The sequence below is a fragment of the Crocodylus siamensis genome, chromosome 1 (assembly GCF_052110815.1).
Source record: "Crocodylus siamensis isolate JL-2025a chromosome 1, ASM5211081v1, whole genome shotgun sequence".
Taxonomy (NCBI): Eukaryota; Metazoa; Chordata; order Crocodylia; family Crocodylidae; genus Crocodylus; species Crocodylus siamensis.
The window spans coordinates 11,128,866-11,156,826 of NC_143395.1; the positions used below are offsets into that span (position 1 = coordinate 11,128,866).

The following is a 27,961-nucleotide window of genomic DNA, read 5'->3' on the forward strand; positions in this document are numbered from 1 at the left end:
AAACCTGTAATAGTATAGTTTGAAGAAAGTAGTTTGATACATGTTTCCCTTCTGTACTCTCCAATGTCCTTTTGTAGGATATATACCAAAAAATATATGCAAAGCTATATAGAAACAGGATTTATAGGTAAATGTTCCAGTCAAATTATTGCACTGGAGATGAAATTGGGGATACTGTTTTCCTGTCTACCCAAGGACAAAAACAAAAATTCTGAATTTTTTTTTTTTTATTTTTCTTTTACTGAAACTGGCATGCTCTCCTCAGACTGAAGATTCATGAACTTACTAACTACCCTAGAGCTAAGATATCCCCCGGTTTTGCTAGTGCCTAACAAACCCAGATGGCAGGCAGAGGGCAAAAAACTTCTTCCCTCCAGACTTGGCCACCATGAATATCCTAAATATATCCTTGGAGCACTCAGAGACCTGCTGTACTGAATGGAGGATGGTTGTTCAAGATAAAACTTGTTGCTTTAAAGCATATCAGAAATAAAAACGAACATTTTATTTAGTGAATTTAACAGAGGAAAAAAACCCTAAAACACTCGCCATAACCTCTACACAACAATTTGTCATACAAAGATACATCCTCTGTCAACCATCTTCTTGGGCAAGCATTGAAGTTCTCAGAAAAAGGATAATCTCGCATAACTGTTCATTGGAATTCTTCATCAAAGAAATAAGAACTTTAAATTGAACATCAGTCCATTCAGTCAGCTACTGTACATCCGAATTATCCTCTTCATCCACAGGAACATCCATCTTCGAAGCAGCATCTCTCCGCTTTTGATCCACAAAGACCTCAACATCTTCTGGTGAGGAGAAAGTATAACTATCCAGCAAACTCCAATTTAAGCTTTGCCGGGTATAAGAAAGCATGTTCCAAATCCATTTCACGTAAATTCTGCTTGACTTCTGACAAGGACTTGTACCACTTACTGGGAAAGGGGGATAGTTGGGATGGAACCCAGTTTCAGGCATTTGAAATGTCACATGATTTCTCTCCAACTTGACAATACATTTATATATTTTTAAGATGTTCAGGTCACAAGGGCAGCCTCTGGTAGGTCTTATTAGAAGGCATTTCTTGTGCTGAAGTAAAACCAGATGGTTTTGGGGAAAATCTGTTAACAATTTTTTTTGGATTGAGAAATATCTCCACTGGCTCAAACACCATCCAGTTATTGTGTACTTGAAATTATCTCTATTCTGTATCTTGGAGTCTTAATGTATTTCAGCATTTCCAAAATCAGAACCTTTTGATTACTGTAAGAAGTCTCTACTCAGTTATAGTATGGCTTGCTAGCCTCATTTGCCTTAAGATGACTTCATCATTTTTGTTCGTGATGTTTAGAACATCTAGCATTTTGTTCAAACTTTCCAGGTTCTTTGGGGTCATGCTATCCTGTTTCCTGGCCTCTTATCCCATTGATTTAGCTTATTTTGCCCTCTGGCATGGACACGTTTTAAAAAAACCCCCAAACACCGTTGGTTCAGCAGGCTTTTGATACAGCCTGATTTTATATCTCTCTGGTTTCATGAACTTGGCAGCACGTACACATGTATGGATGCTAATGAAGAAAACTACTGACATGCTACAAAAGTAACTGACTTCTATGGAGAATCAGTAATGAGTGGATAGCTTGTTCATGTGTGCCATCCACACCTTTTTAAAAAGGAATTTGTCAAATTATTTAAAAAAAATGTAAATAAAATCAGGACTTATAGGGCAATAGTTAGTGTGACAAGAGTCAATCGTTAAGAAACAGTTTAGGATTTTATGCCTTTTGGAACTTGCACGTGTGGATATTTATGGTGGTGATAATCTTGAAATGCACTGAGCACCTTGAGAACTGCAGTATTTAACAGTGGGTGCATGCAAGATTATTAGAGTGAAGCAGCTGAGAGAGAACACAGAAATGGTACAAAGGACCAGATAATTGGTGACTTGGGGGGGATTTTAGAATTCCACTAATCCATGTGGTGGGACATTGGAAAACCTGAGCACAACAACATTTTTTATGGTTTTCCTGCAAGTAAGTGTCTTAAAGAGAGGCCTCCAACCATCCTGAACTTTGCAACCTGTGCCAGTCTCTTGTGTGTACTTTTTTGCTGTGAATGTAGTCTGTCTAGACCAACTTAATATCCATTGTCTTGTTAACTCTGGACTTAAACCTCCCCCCAAATCACAGCAACGGAAAAGTTTTGAACTCCTTTATTCACCATCTTTCAGGTAAATTGCTTCACAGTTTAGTTCGAAGTGTTTAAGTACTGGTGCAGTAATTTTTAAAGAAACACAAACATCTCACTGGATTCAAAATACTTAAAAACACTATATTTTATGCTCCCTATCATAGCTGAATACCTTAAAAGGAAAAAGGTTGCCGTATTACAGGTTGGTTTGTTCTCTCTCATCCTAATGTATGACAAAGAGGCATGTTTTAGCATTACTATTCAGGATTTTTCCCACATCTGTGAGAAAAAAACATCCACCCGCAAGCTGATTATATCTTACTGCGGAATATGGTGGTGATCAGATTTAGACCAAATCCTTGATAAGTCTTTTTAATATTTATTTAAAAGTAGTCATGACTGTTTGTTTTTTTTAGGGTGGGCATTGGGAAGAGAACTTGGATGAGAAATAGAAAATGATGACTTGCAGATTTCTGTGAGTCTGGATGTTCTCTAGCCTGGTTGCTGACTGCTTCTTACTGAAAGATTTGGGTTTTTTTAAAGAAACATGTAAACAAACAAAACAACCCCCCCCCCCCCCCAAAAAAAAAAACACCCCAAAAATTTCACTCGTGTGCACAATCTCGTGGTGGGAAAGATAACTAGATGGACTATTTGAAGTGAAAATTTACTTTTTTCCTAGTGCAAGCCAAGCCCACCAAAGCCTGTGATTATGCCCACCAAACTGAACATTCTTTTCAAGCCTTTTAAAAAGCGCAAGCAAGTGTATTGGAATTTAGTTGCAGCGCCTCTAGTGCTGGAGTAACAACCAGCACTTCATATTTGGCATTGAGAACTCCTTACTCCATATTACCTCATCTTCTAGGCAGTGTGCACCTTTGCTTCTTAACAGTAGTCTTTTTAATATTCTGCAAGATAGGATTCTTGCAGTTGTCTTGTCACTCGAATGTACAATATACACAAGAGAATCACTCAAAAAAGACCAGTTATTACTCTTCAAATGTAATTGCTCCTGAGAAATGGGGTAATAGAATTGGAGACTAATTGTATATCTGATCACCTGAGAGTTTAATTTTGAAAATAGGCCACAGGATATTATTTCCTAATTTTGTAATTCTGTGGAGACATACAAGCTGTGATTAAAAAGTCTGTTAAAAGATGGTAGCATTTATTAATAGGAGAACAGAAGGGCTATAGCTCTTGAGCTGGTGAATCTTATGCGACAAAGATTGCTCACACTAGATTTTAACTTGGAAGGGGCATTTGTGACTATAATGCATCCTTAGACTGAACAGCTTTGTTTTAGCGTCTCCTAAGCCACTGTGCTGCTTCATAGTTGAATAGATTAATTTGAACACATAGGCTAAATACAGACAGTCAAAAAGCCTGAGGCTGAATAGATCCAGTTTTCACAGGATAGTTTAATCTGCATAGATTGAAACGATAAGCAAATGAACAGACATTTACATTTGATTCTGGACCTGAAGCCACAGGCCTGCAGTGAAACAGGCCAGAAGCTGAGGGGCGCTTAGCAGGAGCAGACAGCTTAGGCCAAGTCTAGCCTGCCCACCAACCCTGCAAGGGGGGGTAAGGGAGCTGTGGGGGAGTGCAAAGCCTCATGGGATGCTGGGGAGCTGTGAGTTAACTTGAGTCTGGAGGAGATATGGGACAGAAGTTCAGTAAACCAATTTAACCTACATCAGTTAAGTGTGATACTACATCCATCCAGGTTTATCTTAAACTTCTGTTGTGTTTACAGATTTGAACCAGTTTCTGATCACTTCTACTGGTTTATGTGTAATTTCTGTACTTAGCTGTAAAGTTGAACATGAAGCATAAAAGAAGCGGCAGAATTGAGAATGCAATACCACTTCTAAATTTTCCACTGCAGTTGTAGGCCCTGTTCCTGCAAATGAAACTGCCCAAGTAATGGGGACTCCCTGTGTAGTTTTGATTGCAGGACAATGACGTCTAACCCCAAGCCACCTATAATTAACCAACAATTACATGATGCTTATTCTGCAACAGAATTGGATAATAAAACTACTTGTATCAAATGTATTTGATTTCACTTTAGGTAGTTTTTACTAGAACTTGAAACAAGTTGTGATTATTTATGTGGTTTGTAACTAATAATTTTAGCAGCCATTTTTCCAAACAAGAAATTATTAAAATCATGTCTTAAAATATTTATTCAGAAGTCTATAGAGTCCAATATGATGATGATTTGATTATAATTGCACACACAGTCATGTTCAGATCGCTAGTGAAAAGTTCTGAGAGTAATTCCATAGGGATTTTTATTTGAAAATCTTGTCCCTATTTTTGTTCCAAGTAACCCCTATAATTAATATAACTAAGAGATGAGGAGGGAAAAAAATCTCTCCTTACTCCTCCTTGGTTTGTTTTGTACATTCATCAACACTTAGTATATTGCCACCTTTATTTATTTTTTGCTGAATGTACAAGCCTTGGAAAAGGGTATTGACTGGTAGTAGCAGCTGCTCCAAAATGGAAATCAGGCAGGTGTGTGCACAAAAAGAGGAGAAAGATGGGAAGCAGGGATAAGCAGTTTTATCGCTAACTTTCTTGGGCTTGTTCAATATCTTTCTGAAACGGAAGGAAAAACATTAACAGTTTGAAGCATTTAGGGGAAAAATGGTCAGTCAGTACATATAGCAGAAAGGTACTTAGATTTTTTTTTTAATTTTTATTTAATTAATTTTTTAATTTAATGAATAGATTCTATGAACTATAGGATTTTATAAGACATTTCTCCCTGCTGTAGAACTTTATGCTTCTGTTTATTGGCTTAAAATAACCTGAAAAGATTTTTCCATAAAAGAATAATCATAGTGTGTTTGAAAGCTGGAAATTCTGTGCTATAATAGGTTCAATAAGGGTGGGACAAAATGCCCTAAAGTACATCTCTGTTACTGCAAGGGAAACAAACCAGTATCTGAAATCCAGTTGTTCTCAGTGGTTCTAGTACTGAAAAACAAAACAAAACTGTCAATAAGTATACAAAAAAGAAAAAAATAGGTGTGTAAAAGTGACAAGAATATAATGGCTGTCAGTAATGATGATTAAACAGCTTTAAGTAGATTGTTGTAAATATTTTGAGGTTGGAATGAATAAAAAAAGTTCAGTATTATAGGTTTTTTTCTGCTTTTTTATGCCACTAGAATTATAAAACTAAAAAGACAGAGAGATTGTGTTTGATAGTAAAATAAGCTTCACTTGTGAGGTGGAAAAAGTGAATTAGGTGAGGGTGAGGGAATTTTTCAGTTAAGAAATAAATGCTTTTCTAACTACATGCTCATGCTGAAATACGTAGATATTCTGTGGCCATGAAGATTGTTCCTGAAACTAGAAGGGATATCTGCAATATTATAAAAATTTCCAGAAGAAGTTTTTGACTATAGAGAAGATTTGATTTGATTTGATTTGATTAGTAAAGCCTGTTTTATACTGTTGAAATGACAGGTAAAACTAGATAAATTTAAGTTTTAACCAAAGAATACTGATATGAAATCAGTTTCTTTTCATTTTAACATCACGTGGTTGCATTATATATTGTGGTGTTTTGATGTAAAGAAGCATCAGTGGATACTGTTTTGTATTTGTATTTGCCTTGTCTTCTATATGCTCATCCCCAGTGATTTCCCCCCCCCCCCACCCCATAGTCTCTAAAACAGGTGGGCAAAATGTGGCCTGTGGGCCAGGTGCAGCCCGCCAGGCCATTCTATTTGGCCTGCTGGGCCCCTAAAAAATTTAGAAAATTAATATTTCATAGATTCATAGATGTAGGGTTGGAAAGTACCTAAGTAGATCTTCAAGTCTGACCCCCTGCCCTGGGCAGGAGAGAATACTGGGCTCATATGACCCCAGCTAGGTAACTTTCCAGCCCCCTCTTAAAGACCCCCAGGGTAGGAGCCAGCACCACTTCCCTATATTTGTTCTTTAATATTTATCTACCTGTCATACGGCTCTCGATGGCTTGCCAAAACTCAGTAAGTGGCCATCTGCCCAAAATAATTGCCCACCCCTGCTCTAGGAGAAGTCCAGATAAGGGCATAATTTCTTTTTCTTATAGGTATTTAACGTGTGGTTCATAAGATGCCATCAGCTCCAGGGTTGATTTACCCTACAACTGTACCTATTCACTGAACACAGAATGGATGAGTCTGTGATAAAGAAGTGCTAATGGCTGTTCTTTTAGCTGTAGGCATGTTTGTAACATATGCAAAATGCTTATTCATGGAACATATGTTTATTTTTTGTGCACTAGGGTACTGTGGAGCTGACATAAAAGCACTTTGCACTGAGGCTGCCTTGATTGCCCTGCGACGGCGCTATCCCCAGATTTACGCAAGCAGTCAGAAACTGCAGCTTGATGTTTCTTCAATAGTTCTCAGCGCACAAGATTTTTATCATGCAATGCAGAATATCGTGCCTGCTTCCCAACGTGCCGTGACCTCTTCAGGACATGCATTATCCCCTGTCATAAGGCCGCTGCTGGAACGAACCTTCAGTAATCTTCTGTTGGTTTTACACAAAGTGTTTCCCCATGCTGAGTTTAGTCAGGCGGATAAAAGTGAAGGTACTTAATTTTTATCTTCCTGTTTTTCCTTTATCCTGTTTCAGGTTAGAAAAAAATTGAAAAGCTAAATTGTTTTTGAAGAAATCTAAAAAGATTTGATTGCAGTCTTTAGCTAATTACAGACAGTTAAAAAGCCCAAGGTTGAATCTGCTCAATCTTCACAGGTTAGTCTAAGCTGAATAGATTGACTCAATAAGCAAGTGAACAGACATTTACTTTTGATTCTGGGAATACAGACAAATGCTTGCAGTAGCGCAGGCCAGAAGCTGCGGGGCACTAGAGCACACCTTCCTGCTCAATTGGAGCAGACAGCTTGGGATGAGTCTACTCTACCCACCCTGCGAAGGGAGGGGTGGGATTTGTAGGGCAGGTGCACAGCATCCTGGGATGCTGGGGAACTGAATTAACTTGAATCTTGAGGGGCTCGGGCAGAAGTTCAGTAAACTGATTTAATCTAAATCAGTTAAGTCTAATACTGCATCCATTCAGGCTTACCTTAAATCGATTTCAACCATTTTGAAAATGGTTTATGTGCACCAAACTTCTGTTGTACTATAGATTTGAACTGGTTTCTGATCACTTATACCGGTTTATGTGTAATTTTTGTCCCTAGCTATATATGTTCTTTAAGTAGTTTAATATTTTTTGCTAGATGCATTTGCGATAGAAAATGGTTTTACATTCCTGAGCCTACAGGACATGTCTGTTCTGTCTCATTACTGCACCAGGAAGGTTGCAAGAAGGCACACCCTGCCTTGCCCTGCACTTCACACTTGGTTCACACTATGCCCAAAAGGAGAATGATATTCACTTTGGCAGGACAAGGAACACTCAATACTGTGCTAATAATGCTACATTATTTTTCTTTTATGAGGTGTTGTGTACATTCTCTGGAGTATGTAAATAGTATAGACATGCGGAAATTGTCCAGGTCACAGAGGGGATCTTTTAAACGAGTATACTTTTGACATTTGGAGGACTTAAGACAGAACATTATTGCCAGTGGAGACTTATATTCAATAGCTTCATCCAAAAAAATATCTAGAGGAGGACTTTTATGATCAGCAAAACAAGTTATTGTAGTGACAGTGAAAAGTTGTCATTTTCAAACAATAAAGATATACTTTGAGGATAAAAGAATTTGTATTTTTGACTAAACTCTTAAACATGACACGAGGAGGAGTACTAGTTACTGAAATAGAAAACAGTAATTTCTGAGATGTCTTCTGATTATTCAGACAGATATGGCTACTCTTTTCACTTCTATGGTAGTATTACATTTTGTGCTAAGAAACTTAGCATCTTGTTCCTGTTCTCTGGAAGTGTACCAAGAGGTGACAGAACTCTGATTAATCAACCTTTCATTTTGAATAGATACACCAAGCCTAATATTAGATGATAGTGAAGATGAGAGTGCTTCATCAATTTTTGAGACAAACTGTCACTCAGGATCACCAAAGAAACAGTCATCAGCTGCTACACATAAACCCTACCTTCATTTTACAACGTGAGTAAAAACATTTAACATTAACTTAGTGGTTATACATAACACTCCCTCCCCTCCGCAACCAAAAAGTCTGCTCAACCAGTCAAAGCTAAAGTGAGTTTTTTGTAGAGTACTTGCTATAGGTGAACTCAAAAGATTTACAATAGAGGAGCCAATTCAGGCACTGATTATTCATGCAGCTCCTCCTACCTTCATTAGGAGTTGCCTGTGTAAATTTGAGAGTAGAATTTCAGAGTAAGTTTTTCTCTGGAACTTAAGAAGAAAAGGCGAATGCTGTATTGTTGCGTGGCTGAGGGGTTGTAGTCTGGGGTCACAACCCTATTACTTTGACAAGTATAGGATTAAGACAGTCTGTGTCCCAAAGAATTTACAGTCTTAAGATGAGGCAGCAGATGAATACCAACTGATAGAGGAGCACAAGGAAACAGTTAGACAGATGTTAGTCAGCATGATAATGAGTATATCAGCAGCCTAACTTTTGCCAAAGTTTTTGTGTGTCATGAGAGAGAAGTTTTGGGGAAGGATTTGAGGGAGAGCAGTGGATGTGACTCCTAAGAATTCTCTGGAGGGCTCTTCCAGAGCACAAGTGCAGCATAGGAGAAAGCACAGAAGGACTTATTTGCAAACTTAACAAGTGCGATTCTAGCCTCCTGTGTCACACTAGTTGAAGGTGTAGGGAACATTAAGGATGCTGGCAGATGTTAAGGCAGTCATGTGATTGGCATCTGAGAAATTTTATTCTCCATAATTCCCTAGACCCCAGCCCTATGACTGTTGGCTGCCATGGTTGCCCCATACCAATTCTGGCAATCAGCTGATCGTTGGGATCAGGCAGGAGGCAGCCTCTGTTCAGAAGACAGCCATCCTATGCCTGTTCCCTGAGATCATCCAGTGGGTACCTCTGAGTGCCAGAAGGAAACCTGGGGCTGCTCCTTTCCTAATTGTGAGGGCAGGGTTCCCTGTGACCTGTCAGGAGTCATTAAATTTTAAAATTACTTTTACAAATTTTGTTTGTCTAAATTCCTTGTATTTCTTTAAAAACTCCTGTATTTTTTTTCTTGATTTGTGAATTAACTTCTTTTTTTGGGTGGGGGGGGAAACCTGCAGAGAATTGGAAGGTTAATATTTGTATATATAATTTGGGTTAATATTTAGGTAGCTACAGCAACCAAAAACCCTGGAAATTTGTATTTCACTAAGAATTATTTAGCATTTTTGTCTAGATATTGTTGAAGCCTGTTTCAGTAAAGAGACTGAGAGTCAGTAAAGGGCACTGTTTAGTAGAGCCATCTTGTGGGAAAGAGTAATATTTTTATTACTAAGGATGATACCTTAAAAGCATTTGCAGTATCATAAATTTAAAAATGAATGGATTAGCTTAAGGTAAAAATGATGTACTTTCCAGAATGGTACATTTTTCCACAGTGGCCATTGTTGGCCTCCAATTCAGGTTTTCAGCTGAAACAAAACAAAATAAAGACAAAACCCCTTGTGTGCTTTTATATCTATGTACAAAAAAACATTTTTATATCTTCTTAAACATTGTTCTGGATAGATTTATAATTGTTCTTAATACAGTTGTACGACCAAAGATAGGATTGTGCCTAATCGATTTCATATAGAAATTGATTGATCAGAGCTTAAGTAGGTAAAATTGACCAGCTTTGTTTCACTTTCTAGGGTGAGTGGAGTGCAAATAGTAAGCATAAATACTTTAATGAAAAAATATATAAATTGCAAACCTTAGTTTCCCCAAGTAAAGCAAGGTTAATGGAAAAAGATATTATTCTGATATAAAAATAGACTTGGTAGTTTTCTGCTGCCCAACAAAAGTGCAGAATCATTTAGTTTGATCATAGTTGCAGCTTTACCTTTTTTTAAACCTGACTCCAGCTGAAGTTTATTGATAAAGTATGGAATAAAAATGTGTGATTTTGTGTGTGTGTGTGTGTGTGTGTGTGTGTGTGTGTGTGAGAGAGTAATAGGCTCTGTTTTGTGTGTTGATTCACCAAAGTGCTTAGAATTTAAGCAAATGTTTATCGGAGCTAAATGCGTTTTTAAGGGTTTTACAGGGTTTTAGGTGGTAGAAATTTTCAGTAGGAGGAAAGTTTGTAAACAAACATAAAACCAACCAACCAAACAAAAAAAACCCAAAAACACAAAAACCCTGTCCCTCTCCCCTTCCCCAGGACTAACTTTATACTGTTGATGTGCAGCCTGTATTTAAGGGATGAACAAATTGACTTGTGAGCCTTGTAACCCTGTGGTCTACTAAAAAACAAAGTTGTGTAGTTCTGTTTACACATACACAACAAGAATTGTGCTTTAGTTTAGTTAGGTTTCCACTACTTAGTGATGCAGAAATGTATATTGAGTTAAATCTGACGTTCATTTAGTTTCTTTGATGATTAGTCATAGAGAAGTAGGGCTGGAAGGGACCTGCAGAGGTCATCTAGTCCAAACCCCCCTGCCTGAGGCAGAATAATCTCTACCCGAACTATCCCATACAACCATAATCTAAACTCTACAAAAACAAAACTACCATTAACCCTGACACAGTGCAGACTTAACACCCTAACCTGCCACAGGTAAAGCAGAGGAACCACGGCAGCCAGTGTCCTGCTGCTTTAAAAATGTTGTCAGTATATGCTTGAGAGGAAGTTAAAAACCCCCATAGTCTATGCCAATCTGGCTATGGGGTAAAGTTCTTTCCTGACCCCAAACACAGTGATCAGTCTGACCCTGAGTGGAGGGAAAAGCAAGTTCCTCTAGCCTGGAACGTCCCACTTTGCTCTTAGCAGGAGAATTGACATACCCAAGGTAAAGTCCCCAGTCTTGTCTGTAGCCAATACCCTGATGCAGGTATGGCAGAAAAAGCAGGGGGGAGGTGTGCAGAGCAACCAGCAAAATTCATTTAAGACAAATTTCTTATAATCTATTTTACATCATTTTAATAAAATTCACAGGGATTTTGCTCTTGTCAGATGAATAAATGTTTAATTAATTAAACAGTTGCAATTTTTTGTAATAGATAAAATCTTAATAGGTACTAGAATAATGTTAACAAAGAAGAATTATTTTGGGCTCTCCAGGAGGGAATTCCTATTATCATGTTAGATAAAATAAAGTCATTATAAAATCTAGGCGTTAAAACCTTAAGTTTACTTGTACAGCTTGGTTTTTCTGCTTTTGAGTTGGATACACACATATGAACATATGATTACAGTCTAAAAATGCTGCTTTTACTATAGGTCAGCTTACCACCAGCCAACCTCCTACAGGCCAAGATTACTGCTATCTGGAGAGAGAGGTTCGGGTCAGACTTCGCACCTGGCCCCAGCACTATTGCACACTCTTGAAAAATTCTGTGTACACAGGCTAGATCTGCCAGCACTTTATTCAGTCAGTGCCAAAACACCTGAAGAATCATGTGCACAGGTAAGTCTACATATATTCCCGACATTCATTCAAGCTGCTGTTTCTTTCAAATACATTTTCAGTGAAGTCCTATGTAATATTGTGATGATTTTTTTTGGAAAAAAAATGTTCATTTTATATGCATCATTGAAACCTAGATCAGAGGGGCACCAAGTTGGGTGCTGATGCAGACGCTCTGGAAAGTAGGATTCAGCTTCTGAATGACATCGATATATTAGGGAAATGGTCCAAAATTAATCAAATGAAATTTGACCTGGGGTTCTAGTGGATTATAAGATGGATATGAGCTAATAGTATACTCTTGCTGCAGAAAAAAGCTAGTAACGTATCAGGAACATATCACATGCAAGTTAAAGAAAGTAATTCTTGCTAGTTTGGCACTGATGAGGCCTCGTCTAGTACCTGTCTTCAGGTTTGTGCACCTCACTTAAAGATATGGATAAAGTAGAAAGAGGCCGACTGGGAGCCAAAAAATGTTTAGAGTCCTGGGAAACATGATTTAACAGGGAAAAACTGGATGAACTGTGACTATTTAGTTTCAAGATTTTTTTTCACCCTTAACTTTTGTTATTAACGTGGGAGGGTTGAAATAGGAATTTGTGTATTTAATTAAAGTTCAATGTATGATTAAAAAGGAAAACTGAAAAAAATGTTACTGTGCAGATTTCCTAATAATTTTAAAGCATGTAATACCTGTTTTAATAGTGAAAACAAAATACAGTGAAATGCCAGTATAACAAACATCAGTAAAACAGGTAGGTTGTAGCTGTGTTGGTGTAAGGCACGGGTGTCCAACCTTTTTGAATGTGGGACCGGGTCATGAACTTTTTATAACCCTGTGGGCTGGTAAGCGATATTCAAACACCCTCTGTCCTGGGCCAGAGAGACCCTGCCTGTGCAGCCCTATTGCACCTGCCTGTTGTTTCAAGGTTCATGGTAGCTTGTGGCAGGCAGGGGTAGGAGAGACCCATTTTGCATCCAGCCAGCTACTGCCCCAGAGACTGAAGGGGAGAAATAAATAGCTCCACATCCCCATCCCCCAAGCAGCGCAGCCCCATGAGTCGGTGCTGCCTGAGGGCAGGCCGGAGCAAGGCAGCTGCTGCACCACAGCCCCCACCTGCCCTCATGGCCCCACTCACTGTGGTGCCTGGCCGCCCGCGGACGCAGCGCCGGCAGTCTCAGCTCTGTGAGCCTGGAGCGCAGGGTCCGACCGCCTCGCCCGCAGAGGTCATGCTGGGACCCCACCTGGTGAGGCCCCCCCAGGGCTGCCCTGCTGACTGCTTGCTCCAGGCGCTGCGCCCCTTGCCTGCCCTGCGGCTGCTGAGCCCAGCGGGACACTGGGGGCAAGGGGCCGAGCCAGAGAGAAGAAAAAGCAGGCGCTGTCCCCACCTCATCCCGTCACACATGGCTGGGGTAGACCTGCACCGTGCAACCCTTGGGGAAGCAGCGATGGGACCCGGATCACGTGATAAGCCTGGCCCTGGGCGGGAGAGCAGCTCCCCTCCCCATCCCTCCCCCACCCGCCTGTCCTGAGCGAGGGACCTCGGGCCTCAGAAAATGGCTTGGCAGGCTGCATGGTGGCCCGCGGGCTGTATGTTGGACAAGCCTGGTCTAAGGACATAGGCAGACAAGGTTCTTTGGGTAAATCTGATACCTTTTATTAGACCAATTAGTTGGACATTTTTTTGGGAAAAATTATTAAGATACTTTTTTCTTACCAAGTTAACTTGCTAGAAATTTTTTCCCAACTATTTAATTGGTCTAATAAATTTATAGATTCATAGACACTTGGGCTGGAAGGGATCCCAAAGGATCATTGAGTCCAGCCCTCTGCTCCAGGGGCAGGGATCATAGGATCCCAGTAAGTTAAACATCCAGAAGTGTCTTGAAGGCATTCAAAGTGAGTGCTTGAACCACTGCCGGCGGCAGTCTATTCCACGCCATGGGGGCTGAGATGGTAGAGAAGTTCTTCCTTATGTCCAGCCTGAATCGGTCTTGGCAGAGTCTGTGACCATTTGATCTTGTCATCCCTTGGGGTGCTCTGGTAAACAGACATTCTCCCAGATCCTGATGAGCACCCCGATAAACTGGTAGGTGGCCACCAGATCACCCCTGAGCCTGCGCTTTTCTAGGCTGAAGAGCCCCATGGATCTCAGCCTCTCATCATAAGGTCTGCTTTCCTGACCTCTGATCATGCGCGTGGTTCTCTGCACCCTCTCAAGCTTTTCCACAACCTTTTTGAATTGTGGAGCCCAAAACTGGACGCGGTACTCCAGCTGCGGCCTCACCAAGGCCGAGTACAGCAGGAGAATGATGTCCTGGGATTTGCTTGAGAATCATCTATGGAGGCAAGCCAGTGTTTTGCTCGCTTTACTAGCTGCAGCATCGCATTGAAGGCTCATGTTCATCTTGTGGTCAGTCGTGACCCCCAAGTCCCTTTCGTCCATGGTGGTAGCCAGCGTAGCATTGCTGAACCCATAAGGATGCTGCAGGTTTTTCCTCCCAAGGTGGAGAACCTTGCATTATTCGGTGTTAAACACCATCGGGTTCTCATCTGCTCATTTTATGAGCTTATTAAGATCTGCCTGGATCACCCTCATGTCCTTAGGTGTGGATGCTTTACCCCAGAGTTTGGCATCATTGGCGAACTTGGCCAGCCCACTGCTGACACCAATGTGTACATCATTGATGAAGATGTTAAAGAGTATAGGCCCAAGGAGAGAGCCTTGAGGGACCCCACTGATCACAGTGCACCACGACGATTGACTTCCATCAACCACCACCCACTTGGTCGTACTGCGGAGCCAATTCGCCAGCCAACAGATCGTGGTGAGGTCAAGGCCGCAGTTGGCCAGTTTTGACAAGAGGTGATCATGGGATACCAGATCAAAGGCTTTTTTGAAGTCAAGATATACAACACCAATCTCTTTTCCCTTGTCCAGGTGATAGGTCACCTGGTCATAAAAGGAAATGAGATTGGTCAAGCAAGACCTACCCACAACAAACCTGTGCTGGGTATCCCTCAGGATGTTGCTGTCAGCTAGTCTGTTAAGGATGGCCTCTTTGATAATCTTTTCCAAGACCTTCCCCAAGATAGAGGTCAGGCTGCTGGGCCTGTAGTTTGCTGGATCTACTTTCCACCCTTTCTTGAAGATTGGCATGACATTGGCCTTCTTCCAATCTTTGGGCACTTCACCAGAGCGCCAGGAGTTTTCGAAGATCCGTGCCAGGGGCTGAGCTATGATGCTTGCCAGCTCCTTGAGTACCCTTGGGTGTAAACATCAGGGCCGGCTGACTTGAAGGTATCCAGCCGTCAAGGTGTTCCTTCATGAGGTCAGCTTTGATGGAGGGTCAAGAATCTCCCTCACCCGGGCCTCCCTGACCCACGGTGGGTAGGGGTGTCCCATGGGACTGATAAAAACCTGACACAACGTACCCATTAAGCAAGTTTGCTTTTTCCTGGGCATTGGTTGTCAGTTGTCCCATCTGGTTTAGCAGGGGTCCAATGTTGCCCTTGCTTTTCCTCTGGCTCCCCACATATCTAAAAAAAAAAAAAAAAAAAAAGACTTTTTATTGCCCTTGATATTTGTAGCTAGCTGGAGTTCCATTGCAGCCTTGGCTTTCCTAGTTTTGCTTGCTGCAGGCCAGACCTGAGCAGAGTATTGCTTCTTGGTGGTGGTTCCAGTCTTCCATCCTTTGTAGGTCTTCCTTTTAAGATGCAGGAGGTCCGTCAGTTCCCTGGAGAGCCAAGGGGGCTGCTGTGCCCTTTTGCTGCCTTTCCTCTGAGACGGGATGGACTTTGCTTGTGCATCCAGGTTTGCTCCCTTGAGGAGTAACCACTTGTCCTGAACTCCCCTTCCCTTTGGGTTGTGGCCCTTTGGGGCCTCACTGACAAGCCTCCTGTGGGCTGGAGGAGCTTAGGGATCTTTCCCACAATGTCTCGGATTCTGGCTCCCGGGAAGTAGCAAACTTCTTGGGCTAAGGGGTCAGGGTGGCAGAATACCCCCTCAGTCCCACTTTGCGTTTTGTCTTGGGGAGAGCATGGGCGGTAACTACAGTAGAGTCTGTGTTGCCTGTGGGAGCTGGCAACTTGGCAGGCCCTGCTGGGGCTGCAAGAGGTTCATACCTGTTGCAAAGCTTCAGTGGGGCAGGGGCCTTGGGGCTCTTAACCACTTTGGTCCAATCTGTGGGCTAGACGGTAAGGAAGGTCCCCGAGTCCTCCCTTGTCCTGGAGGGATACCATGGTCTACCCTCCACCTCCCGGGGGAGAAGGGCCTGGCGGTAGGAGTCAGTTTCCTGCTCACAGTCCCTGATGGCATGCAGTCTCTGGACTGTGGCCTGGAGCTCCTCAAGCTGGCGTGCCAGAGACTCCAGTAGGCAGCAGACCCCACAAGGGGAGGTGGCCATGCTCCTGTATCCCAAAGCCTGAAAAAGCGATAGGTGGCCCCTGCAGCCGAGAGCCAGAGGCTCTGTCTGCATGGAGGCCTCTGAGGAGCCATGGGGGGGAGGGCTGGGGACCCTTGGGGTGCGGCTTGTGCCCATCTGTGTCATGCCACTGGTAGGCTGGCTGCGGCTGAGACTGGCTGCTCTGGGGGGATCACAGGCAGTTTCAAGGGCCCTCCCATGCACCCTTTGGCACGAACTCCCATGTTAACTCATGCGCTGGGCCCAGGACAGCGCCTGTTTGCGCAGCCTGTTCAGGAGGCTCCGGTCGTGCGGCTCCCTGGGCGGCTGGGCGAAGTAGGAGCCGGGGAGGGGCATGACCCTCCTTGCCCCCACTCAGCCCGCTCCCAGCTGTTTAGGTCCCTACCTCCACGGGCCCCTGCTTACCTGCGGGCAGGCCGGGGCTTATCGGGGGTCCCGGGGCTTCACTTGGGCTCCTTAGGCTCACAGGGGCACAGCAGGCTTACACCCGTCTCACACTGGAACAAATGATACGACAGTTACCCAAAGAAGCTTGTCTGTCATCATTAAAACAGAAATTTCAATGTAATGAAGAAAATGCGATCTCCAGCCCACCTCTTACATGAGCCTGTATTATTGTGCTTTACCATAATAAATTTCAGTATAGATGTAAAAACATAGAATGGGGAAGAATATGGCAAGTGTTACAGACAGTCCAGGAACAGATGTTGCATTTGTCTCTTGACAATTTGTGCCTGTGTTTGTCCCAAAACAGAAGTGTCCTGGGATTGGCATGTACACACATTGCCTTTCTAATCGGAATTTAGTGAATTGCTGAACATACCACTGCTTTTCATCTATTGGTTCAATGATGCATGGGATAAGTATTCAGATGCGCTTTGTGATGCCTCAGGATAAACTATTAGTACTTCTTATGAACCTTTTCAGGATTTATCCTGAGACAGCAGACAAAATGGCTTATCCTCAGACAAATGCAATATCTGTTTGTAGCATCAGAAACATCAACATGTTCACTTTCCAAAACTCTCTACATGATTAATAATAAAAAGGGGTAGCACTTGCCATGTAAAGATGCCCCTGACAACATTGTAGTGAGTAGGTATACTCCAGAATTACTTAGAAAGGCATGCATGTACAGATATTATAAAAACTGTTCAGAACATGATTACTAATTTCATACATGGAATCAATCGTGTACTACTTATGGACTATTTTTTGCATTTATTACAGTAGTGGAGTTAATAAATGTAGACAGTTTCTGACTTGGTTTCACATCATGTTCCTGTATTTTTATTGTACTTGTTCTTGGGACATCTGTTGGCTTTCCTGTACTAAAAATATTAATCCTTTAGGGAGCGCTCTCAAAATTGACACTTTTCAGCTCAATGAGATTTCACTATAGCAAACCATATTTGCAAGTCTGCTGCAGTCCCAGTACTTCATGCTTTTAAGTGCCCCACCAACAGATTTACTTGTAAATTCCCATAATATTTATGCTGTGCTCAGCAAGCATTGAAAAATAGGGAGGCTTTAATGGTTCTTTTATTTTTTTTAACTTAATAAAAGTGGTGTAGGTATAGTTTAAATGAAAAATTGCTACTGTTACCTTCCAAATAAGATAATTGAAAGATGTTTTATTAGGAAAAGGTAACACAGAGAATTGTTTATAAACATTTTTAAACGGATAATTTGAATAAGTGTACAGTTGGCTATATAGGCTGCTAATTTGAACATATATTTATGAGAGGCCAGGATTTCTTAAGATGACAGGAAATTCAAAAGCTTGTCTAACTGTATCTCAGCTCTGCAGTTGCTCCACTAAAAAATATCATCCTAAGAAATAATTCTTGAACCATCATGGCTACAACTTCACTCCTGACACTACCAACAACCACGTACTTGAGTCATTTTTAATATTAATATGCATATTCCATTAAGGCAGTTAACCAAATCACGTGTGGTCCACCAAAATGTTTTTTCTGATCCTTATATTTGAAACCTTTTGTTTTATTGAAATTTCTGGATATAAATTTAGCACCAGATATGCTTATTCATGTTTCCATGAAATATACCTATGCTTTCTGTGCCCAGAACACCAATCATTCAGTGAATAACTGTATGTGGCAGATTCATACAACAATGTTAGCAAGCAAATGTGTATAAAAGGAGCTCCCCAGAATTACTGTAAACAAGTTTTATTGTGGTAAAGTGAATTTGATTTATTTGTCATATTTCATTCTGTGCCTAAAAGAAAAGGGCATGCCTGAAAAATATAGTGGTTGAAGCCAAAGTTTAAATAAAAAAGCTTTTGCATTATAAATAAGGTAGGAGACTTGTGTATCTCATTGGTGTCAGTTGTGGGATCAGAAAGACAGTGCTTAAGATGATTCCAAGACCTTTGTAGAAAAAGATAAAGTGAATAGAAAACAGTGGTAACCTTGAAGAATGAGTTGAAAGACCTTATGATCTACTGTGAGGTATATAAGTGAGTATGAAGCAATTTTAAAGGACTCTGCCATTAGAACTAGTGAAGGTAAAAAGTAAGAGGTATGATCCTGTTAAGTTTTTTTTAAAGTTTTTCACTGTAAGGGTGGCCAGAGCCTGGAATAGGCTTCCCAGAGAGGTGGTGCTCTCACCTTCCCTGGAAATCTTCAAGAGGAGACTGGATGGGCGCCTGGCTGCAGTCTTATGACCCCTCCTATCCCCAGTGCTCCTTCCTGCCCATGGCAGGGGGTCGGACTAGATGATCTGTCTAGGTCCCTTCCGACTCATTGATTCTATGATAAGACTAGGTGATTGTGATGATAGTCTGACATAATTTTGTGTAGCTCTGTCTGGACTGTAAAGGCACAAGACATGGTAATTAGGTGGAGTTTCTTCAGCCACTTTTTTTTGTACTGCTCATACAGTTGGATAATACAGTCAAGGTTCAAAATGGAACAGATACATCATACCTTAGTGAAAAATATAGGAGTCCATGGAGAATAATGATTAAGCTTAAATTCTCATATAAAAATGACATGATGGGTATTAAATAAAGTTCTTCCTTGCTCTTGGAAAAAATTAATTCCTTCTGCCATCTACTGTACTTGTTTGGACCCTCAGCAACCAGTTCAGGACATTGTAGTATTTGTTTTAAAACAAAACTGTTTAATAGTCCTAATATAAGACTTATGATTCTTGACAGTATGCCATTCATAAGCTTGTCTGTCACTTTATAGTTTTCTTTGCTGTTGTAAGATGGTAGTTTAACTTTTTATGTGAATTAGTGGTGCTTTATCTTAATAGGCAAATGTGTTTTAATAAGCTGTAAGACTGGTAGCTGTTCTAAGTTCCGTTCCACAATGAGTTAAAATGTGATGAAGCAAGCAACATAGATAAGAACACTTGTTGGAAAGAATTATTTATCTTGAATTAACTTGAGATGATAGGAGGGATGTCCATTGAAATCATTAAGAATTCTGGTGTTACCTAAATTTCCCATTTTATTTCATTTCATTACTTGCTAAATTTCTGAATTTAAATACTAGTTTCTCTCTCAAACAGATATTTCGTGAAGCTCGAAGAACAGTACCAAGTATTGTTTACATGCCTCATATTGGTGATTGGTGGGAAGCTGTTAGTGAAACTGTGAGAGCTACTTTTTTAACTTTGCTGCAAGATATACCATCATTCTCCCCTATATTTCTGCTGTCTACCTCTGAATCTATGTACAGTGAATTGCCTGAAGAGGTAAGTGTAAAATATGTTTAAGTTTTTTTTAAAATTTATTTTAAAATACTTCTAATGAAATTTGCCAGCCTAGCTTTATATAAACTCTACAATCTCATTGGATGAAGGGTTTAATATTAATTTAAATATACTAATTTTTGCAAGTTAGTAATGTTATGCAGAGATCATTAGAAAAAAAATTTCGAATTTATTCCATCTTACTGTATGTACTTGAGGATGATGCTCCCCCTCCTCTCCCCAACTTCCACTTGCCCTCTGCAGCTTCTGCTTCCCTCCTGCTCCTTCCCCACCCGTTATTGTCAGACAACTGGGCCCTGGCTTGGCCTGGGTTCCCTCCTGGGCGTGGAGCACGTGGAAATTCTTCCCCCACCCGACCAGTTAGCAGCACTGTCATTGTTACATGGCCCCTGTCTGGCCAGTGAGCAGCACCAACACTGATGAATTGCTGACACGGGCTGTGCTTTCATGTGCTGTGCTCTGGGGGGGAACAGAACCCAAGCAGCCTTTGATGGCAAGGGAGGGGAGGCCAGGGCAGAGGCAGAGACTGGGGAGCAGGGGGAAGGGGTGAAGATTGTGGGTAGGCAAGGGGCAGAGGATGTGGGCAGGTAGCAGGGGGAGCAAGAAGGCTACAGTAGGACCAAGGTAATGGGCTGCAGAGGGTAAGGGGGTCACTTAACTCTCCCTCCTCCTCCCCCCCGACTACTGCGTTCCCTGCTGGGAGGGGACGGGGTGAAGTGGAGACAGCGCTTTGATAATTAGATTCTGTATCTGGAAAATTATATCAAATTTATATCTTTACCATGTATAGAATCTAATTGCCATTAATGCAATCTAATTTACCATTAATATACTCTTGTGGCATTGTTTTCTTGTAGGTGAAGTGTATCTTCAGAATCCAATATGAAGAGGTTTTTTATATACAAAGACCAAGTGAAGAAGACAGACTGAGGTTTTTCCAAGGGTTAATTCTTGATCAGGCTGCAGTGCCTCCCCCAAGAAGGAAACAGGCTGGTAAACTAATTTATAGTAAAGCCAGTAATATTTGTGAGGCGGATTGAATACATTTTCAGTTTTTTTTTCTTTTTAGATGGTGTGGAGAATTGCAGCTTGTCACTAACAGTTGACAGCTTCTCATTGTTTAGGGGAAAACTCTTCACTTGTTTCATGTGGAGGGAGGAAGGGTAGAGTTTTGAAAGGTCAGACTCGAAAAATGGGTAGTGTAAGGGGAAAACTTTCCCTTACAGTTTAAACAGTCTGAAAATTCAGGGAAGAGAAGACCCATGATCCTTTTATTACTGTTTTGCATTGGTTAATTTTTTCGTGCTTTTTTCCCTAGCTCTTCGTGCTGTGGAAGTTCTTCCGCTTGCACTGCCCTCTCCTACCCGTCAGCTGTCCGAATCAGAAAAACAACGAATGGAGGACCAGGAGGAGAACACGTTGAGAGAGCTGCGGCTGTTTCTCAGAGATGTTACCAAGAGGCTGGCCACAGACAAACGCTTTAACATCTTCAGCAAACCGGTGGATATTGAAGAGGTCTTGTTTCAGTAATGTGCAAAAAAAAAAAAAAAAAAAAAAAAAAAAAAAAGTTGAATCCATTAGAAAAAAAAAAGGCTAATAAAAAGGCATGGATAAATTAATCTCTATAATAACAGTAGTATCCATGACCTAGCCTATCCTGATCATCAGCCTTTAGCTGGTGTTATAGTCATAATATTCTATACCAGTGTTATCCAACTTCCAGGAAGCTAGGGACTGCACACCCCACCCACCAAATGGGTTGCCCAGTGTGTAGCCCCTGTCCCATGCACAGCATGGGCAGCCTTTCTATACCCTCTACCAGGCAAGCATGCTGTGTGGGCATCCTTCCATGGCATAGGCAGCATGGCTTTCTCTCCTACAGCTGTGCATACTACCCACTTACAGTGCAGGTAGCATGGCTCTGGTCTGTGCCACATGCACAGCTCTGCTCAAACCCCCTCCTGGCCAGCAGGGCAAGAGGAATTGGGGTGCGCAGTGGCAGCCGGGTGCGAGCCCGTCTGCCACATACTGACCCTTTGGGGGCAGCAAGTGGCCGGTGGGCTGCCAGTTGGACAGCTCTGTTCTGTGCCGTAATATAAACGTAGCAGGGTTGGAGTATGGTAGCAGTGGTGGTCCAGGAAATATTCAAGAAGGAATCGGAGCGATCAGGAGCATATTCTTGCATACAGTTCTGGCTCAGGGGAGATCTTTGCATTAATCCTGTCCCTAATAGTCATTTGAATTGCTTTTACACCCTGAAAATTGACTTTGTAAAAACAGCAGCACCTTTTAATCAAATTTGCTGCCAGTATATATTTAAAATTACATTTATTCTCTTTGGTGACAGAAAGAAGCCTTTACTATGTTTACCTGTGCAAAGCATCAACAGAAATATTTACTAACTTCAGTATGAGAAGCAAGGTTGTTTTTGGTGATATATTTTATTGTACCAAGTGTGTATTTGGAAAGAGGGCACTTTGACCACATTCAGATCTGTCTGGGTGTTTGGTTTCCTGGGGACAAGTAGCAGTGGTGCACCTTGTGGTGCTGCTGGTTGTCCCTGGGGAATGCCCGTGCCACATGCGCTCTGGTATGTGGCAAGTTAACCTGGGTGGGGTAGGGGTGCACTGGGTTGGCCCTAGCAGCCTTACCTGGGGTTCTGGGGGCCTCCTGGGGCTGCAGCCATGATGATCCTGCTACACGGAGCATGGCTGGCAGTGAACTGCAGTTCCAGCTAGCGAGGCTCCAGCTTTGGGCAGGGCGCGCTGTGTCCATGTTCACTGCTTTCCTTTTTTTTGCTTTATGGGGGTGAAAAAAAACCCCTTTGTGCTTCTCCCTTGCAGTGCTGAAAACAACTGAACACGTGGTATGTTGTGCTGCAGACGCATCTGCAGTGCCCCATACCTCATGGCCACACTCCTCTTGATGTGGCCTTTGTGTCCCAAAGCTTGCCTAACATTTGTCCCACTATCTAGTTGGTCGAGGAAAAATATCACCAAAATGATCTTGCCTGGGTATTTCCTTCACCATCACATCTACAACAGCACTTCAGCCTGGTTAAGTTCTAGTCATTTACATCTGTGAAGGCCTGCTGAAGGCATCCATGTCCTCAGGGCACTTTTAGATTATAGGATTTGGCTTGCAAACCTACAAGTTTGCTCACAGGTTAGCACCTGTTAGCTAGTGTGTGGAGTAGAAAAGTTTAACTTTTACTAAGGATAACTTTTAACTTGAAGGATAACACTGTTGGGCTGAAGGTTAAATTAAAATGTTTCTGTTTTCAAACTGCACTTGTTTGTTTGGGGAGTCTTTGAAACAAGCACAGGACCCCTACTATATTGTATTTAGTATACTTTTTTTGAGTAGAACTGTACTTTCGGGTGCATACTGAGTTGACAGGCACTTATGGAGGGCAACATCCAGTCTTCCATCAACTTCCAGTTGGAGTAGTTTTCTTAACTGAAAGTTCTCTTTATAACAACCAGTTTATACTGTTTATGGTCAGAAGAGTAGCGTGCTTTATTTTATGATGGTAATGCTTAATAGCTTCATTATCATGTACACACAGAGCTCTACATAATATTTTGTTTTATTTACAGCTTAAATAGATAAAACAGGATATGGTGTAAGAAAGGAAGAATTACCATCATTATTTTATGCACATGAAATACATTTAGAAAACTCCCCAAATGTGATCTAAAGAGATTAAAAACCCCCTCAAAATGTGATCTAGTCACTTGCCAAAGCCAAAGCTTTGACAGCTCTAAGAATTTTCCCAACTTGATCTGACCATCTTTTTGTTTACTTAACAGAACGGTCCTTGTATATTTTCAGAGTCCTGTTTTCTAGTATGCCAAATTCATTTGACTCCTATTTACATAGTGCACAGAGTGCTGCTATATGACAAGGGCTATATGAATGGGGTTTTTTTGGCTTGTGCACCAACAACATTTGCAGTTTCAGATGACTTCTTTTCTTATTAGTGGTGATATGCAAGTCAGAAAAAGTAGAGCTTGACTTTCAGACCTCAGGATGAATTAGCAGGGCCTCTAAGAGAAATCATTCTACTTGCGCACTTACTGGTGTATATATGGGGAGATGAAACAGAATGAGACAAATGTTGTCATTTTTAGCCATTGTTCAAAATAAAATAAAAGTATACCGTTGAAGTACAATCTCAATATGAGGTTTATATTATGATACTTTTTTATAGGAGTGTCTAAAAATATTTCCTTTTTTAGGGGAAGAAAAAAAAAAAGTAGTCCTTCAGAATCATTGCAATTTGACCTGAACATGTATTGTTTTATTTTTTGGTAAAAAGCACTGTAACATATGGGTGACTTTAAGATACTCAAAGCTACATAAACACTCAGATTACCTATATTTTAATGGATTGTAATATTAACTACATTGAAGCAGTTGTGCCTAGTCTTGTTTTTAATTAAAAAATAAGCAATATGTATTTGGCTTTTTCCGTGAAATTGTTCATTTAGTTCTTGTAGCCTCTTCATTTGCCAATGACACTCTCCTCATAATGCCACAAATTTAACCAAACACCCTTCACTGTGCCCTGTAGGCTGTAGGAATCCAGTATCTCCTACTCTGTGTGCACAATGAACTCCACAGACACACAAAGCCCTTTGAGAACACCTTGCTTTAAGGCCCATCTGTAGTTCTTTCACACATAAGTTATTGCTTACAGATTTTTATTTCAGATGTTTTGCTGAAACTGGTTTTAAAGGTTGACAGTTTAACTAGTTAGTCAAAAAAGGCCTGTTTACAGAGTGGACATTAAAAAGCCTTCACGTTTTTACTTTGGGGTTTGTAATAGATGTACTATTATTCATTTCCAGGGCAAAGTTAAAAATATTGTTTGCGTATGGAATATAAAAGGACTTTGATTATTTTAAATATTTAACTTGAACTTCCTTGAAAATTAGATGCATTAGTGAATCTCTGAAGGAACAATAAATTAATTTTCTGCAGAAAACTATGATTTTATTTAGTCTGTTTATAATTTATTACATCTGGGTTGAAAATGGAAATAATTAAAATGTTAAATTTATGCATTTGGTAATTATTGCTAAACCTGCAGGATAAACGTGTGTATAAAGTATGAAATTGGCAGCATGCAGAAGTAATGCATAAGGTCCTGTGTCATTTCTCTATGCTGTTTGTTTATAGGTTTCAGATTATCTTGAAGTTATCAAAGAGCCAATGGACCTTTCTACAGTAATAACCAAAATTGATAAACACAACTATCTAACAGCCAAGGATTTCCTAACAGACATTGATCTCATCTGTAGTAATGCATTAGAGTATAATCCAGACAAAGACCCTGGAGGTAAGGAAATACCTAACTTTGACATGCCTAAATATGAAAGCCTGGTTGTTTAGTAAAATTAATGCTTATTATTTTGGCATCTAAATAAACTTCATAAAATAAAAGTTGGCTAAACAGGCGCTTTTCTGAAAAGTCTATGCTTTTAATCACCTAAGAGACTCTTGAATGGAAAATAAGCATTTAAATGAAAATTAACTAGGTGATAAAGTAAGTGTTCAGGACTTTTATAAGAACAGAAGAGCTGAAGTACTTGGTGTTAATTTCAGATAATTGCATTCCAAACCTGAGTAGGTTATAAGTGGAAATGAATGGAATAGATGGTGTTTGATTCATGGCGAATCTCTGTCCACATAACAAAAACATCTCTTAACTCGATGGTGTTGTGGAGAACGTTTTACAGCACCTGGCATTGCTAATGTGTTTAATGTTTTTGCCTCCAGAGGACCAAATTTATCCACAAAATTAATAAGTCTCCATTTTAGTGTGGAGGGTGAGGAGGCAACGAATAAAATTAATCTTGACCAATTTGATCCGTTCCAGTTGATTAGGAAAAATTTTGGTTTGCATCTATACCTATTTATATATCTATATCATCTTTAGCTATATTTGTATCGTAGGTTATTCTGTGATATTCACTGGATTTAAAAAAATAACTCCAGGTGACATTAACCTGAAAGCTGTTCACTTGCAGATCTAGCGAATGGCATCCTCTTTACTGGTGGAGGCTGGATTATTGTGTGCTTGGAAGATGGATGCTTCCAAATAAAAGCATTTGATTTGAAAGCTTCCAAAAGTGCTGGTTATGTGTTAAAGTGAAGAAAGAAATGTCCCCTTTGTATATTTGTCCTGAATGTGTGATTCATGGAAAACTGATCCCATCTGCAGATGAAGAACAGTGAATTAAAACTCCTTTCATTAAAGCAAAAAACCTTTCTTTCTTTGGAAGGTCCAGTTGTGATTTAGTTTAATTTACCACATTTGTCTTTTACCATATGTGTTTCTGAAATTGGTTATACAGCTTTTTAATCAGCAGTTTTCTTTAGGCATCATAAGAATTTATTCCTGCTCTAGATTTTAAACTACTAGTTTAAGACAGGTGAGATCAAGTTTTTTTTTTAATTTACAAATATCAAAAATATTTTTTATACAAATGAAATCCATGCATCTCCCTGCCCAATGGGGTGTTTTTCTTTCTGTACTCTAAATTCTTTCCAGTAGTGTTTCCCCCTGTATTTCTGGCAATTTTTTTTCTGCGCTACAGACAGTTTTTTGGAGTACTGGTCCATTTGAAGGCTGATTTTTCACGTACTGTATTTTTAGCCACTGTGATTCCAGATAGACAGTCAGTAAATTGTTGCAAGTGTTTCAGGATGACTCTGGTAAAAGCCTTGCCTGTGACGCTCAGGATAGAGAAGCGCCTATAGCTCTTGCAGTCACCCTTGTCTCCCTTATTCTTGTAGCGAGTGATGATGTTAGCATCACACATGTCCTAAGGTACTTGACCTTCCTTCCAACAGCATACTAGGAGTTGATGAAGTTGTGGTAGCAGGCTAGCCTTCCCGCACTTAAGAACCTCAGCTGGGATGCCATCCTCCTCTGGTGCTTTTCCGCTTGCTAGAGAGTCTGTGGCTTTGCTGAGTTCTTCGGCTATCGGTTCTTTGTCTAGCTGTGCCAATACGCTTAGAGTTGAAAGTTGATTTAGCACGTCTTCTGAAATACTGTTTCATGGGAGTAAACCTTTAAGTAACGTTAAACCCAATGTGACATCTGCTTGTTCTTGTGAATGATTTTTACTTTGCCATCTCGAGACTTGAGGAGGTCAACTTTAGTGACAGTTGGGCCAAGAGCTTTCTTCAGGCCATCATCTAACTCTCAGGTTTCCTGTGTCTGAGGCAAACCGTCTCTTCGCATGGGTCAGTCCAATATTGGTTTGTGCAGCATCTGCCTATTTTCTGTACCATTGCCCTGGCATGCTTCAGCGTAGCCTTGGAACTTCCTGTTGGATTCCGGTTGTGCTTCAGGTAGGCTGTGTTCTTGGCTTCAACGAGTGGTAGCATCTCTTTTGAGTGTGCCTCAAACCAGTCTTTGACTATTTTTTTTTCCCCCCAAATACCAATGTGGCTGTTCCTGGATGACTGCTCCTAGTCCACTCCAAGTTCCTTCAGCACTTGTAGTTGTTGCTTTTGTAGACACAGCTAGTTCAAAGTTCCGTTGAAAGTTGAGGCACTTGCTTTGGCCTTTTGTGCTGTGTATGTTAATTCTTGGCTGACTCTTATGCTTGGCTCTGTGCAGCCTCTTTAGTATCATTTTCACTTTGGCAGTAAGGGAATGGTCTGTGTCATGATCTGTGTTTTTGATAAGTGCAGGTGTGTAGTACACTGGGCAGCTCTGTCGTCCTGGTGATCACAAGGTCTGACTGAGGCCATTGGGCAGATCATGGGTGTTTCCATGATACTTTTAGATACTCTTTGCCCACAAAGTAGGTGTTAGTGATACACAGGTGGTTTAAGGTGTAGAATTCAAGAAGAAGGCCATTTCCTGATGCCGTAATGTCCCAAATAGGCACAGATCGTGAATCTTGGCCAACTTGAGCATTAAAGTCCCCTAGGAGGAGAAGCCTCTTGTTTGATGGTAGATGGTCAGTGACTTGATGATGACGTCTCAACGACAGTATGGATTCAGAGCAGGGAGATCAACAGTG

The 27,961-nt window shown here is 40.9% G+C and overlaps 1 protein-coding gene across 2 annotated transcripts in view; it reads left to right on the plus strand.

The window, feature by feature from the left end:
- The window catches only part of ATAD2B (ATPase family AAA domain containing 2B), a 140,693-nt gene that overhangs the window by 64,614 nt on the left and 48,118 nt on the right, over nt 1-27,961 (plus strand). Inside the window, exons 16-22 of one of the 2 annotated variants that reach the window (XM_090031510.1) lie at nt 6,485-6,796; nt 8,171-8,303; nt 11,555-11,741; nt 19,713-19,898; nt 20,774-20,909; nt 21,235-21,431; nt 25,101-25,260. In XM_090031510.1, coding sequence (XP_089887636.1) covers nt 6,485-6,796; nt 8,171-8,303; nt 11,555-11,741; nt 19,713-19,898; nt 20,774-20,909; nt 21,235-21,431; nt 25,101-25,260 — 1,311 coding nt within the window. The remainder of the gene's footprint in view (nt 1-6,484; nt 6,797-8,170; nt 8,304-11,554; nt 11,742-19,712; nt 19,899-20,773; nt 20,910-21,234; nt 21,432-25,100; nt 25,261-27,961) is intronic. The other variant, XM_090031517.1, reaches the window with a different exon arrangement.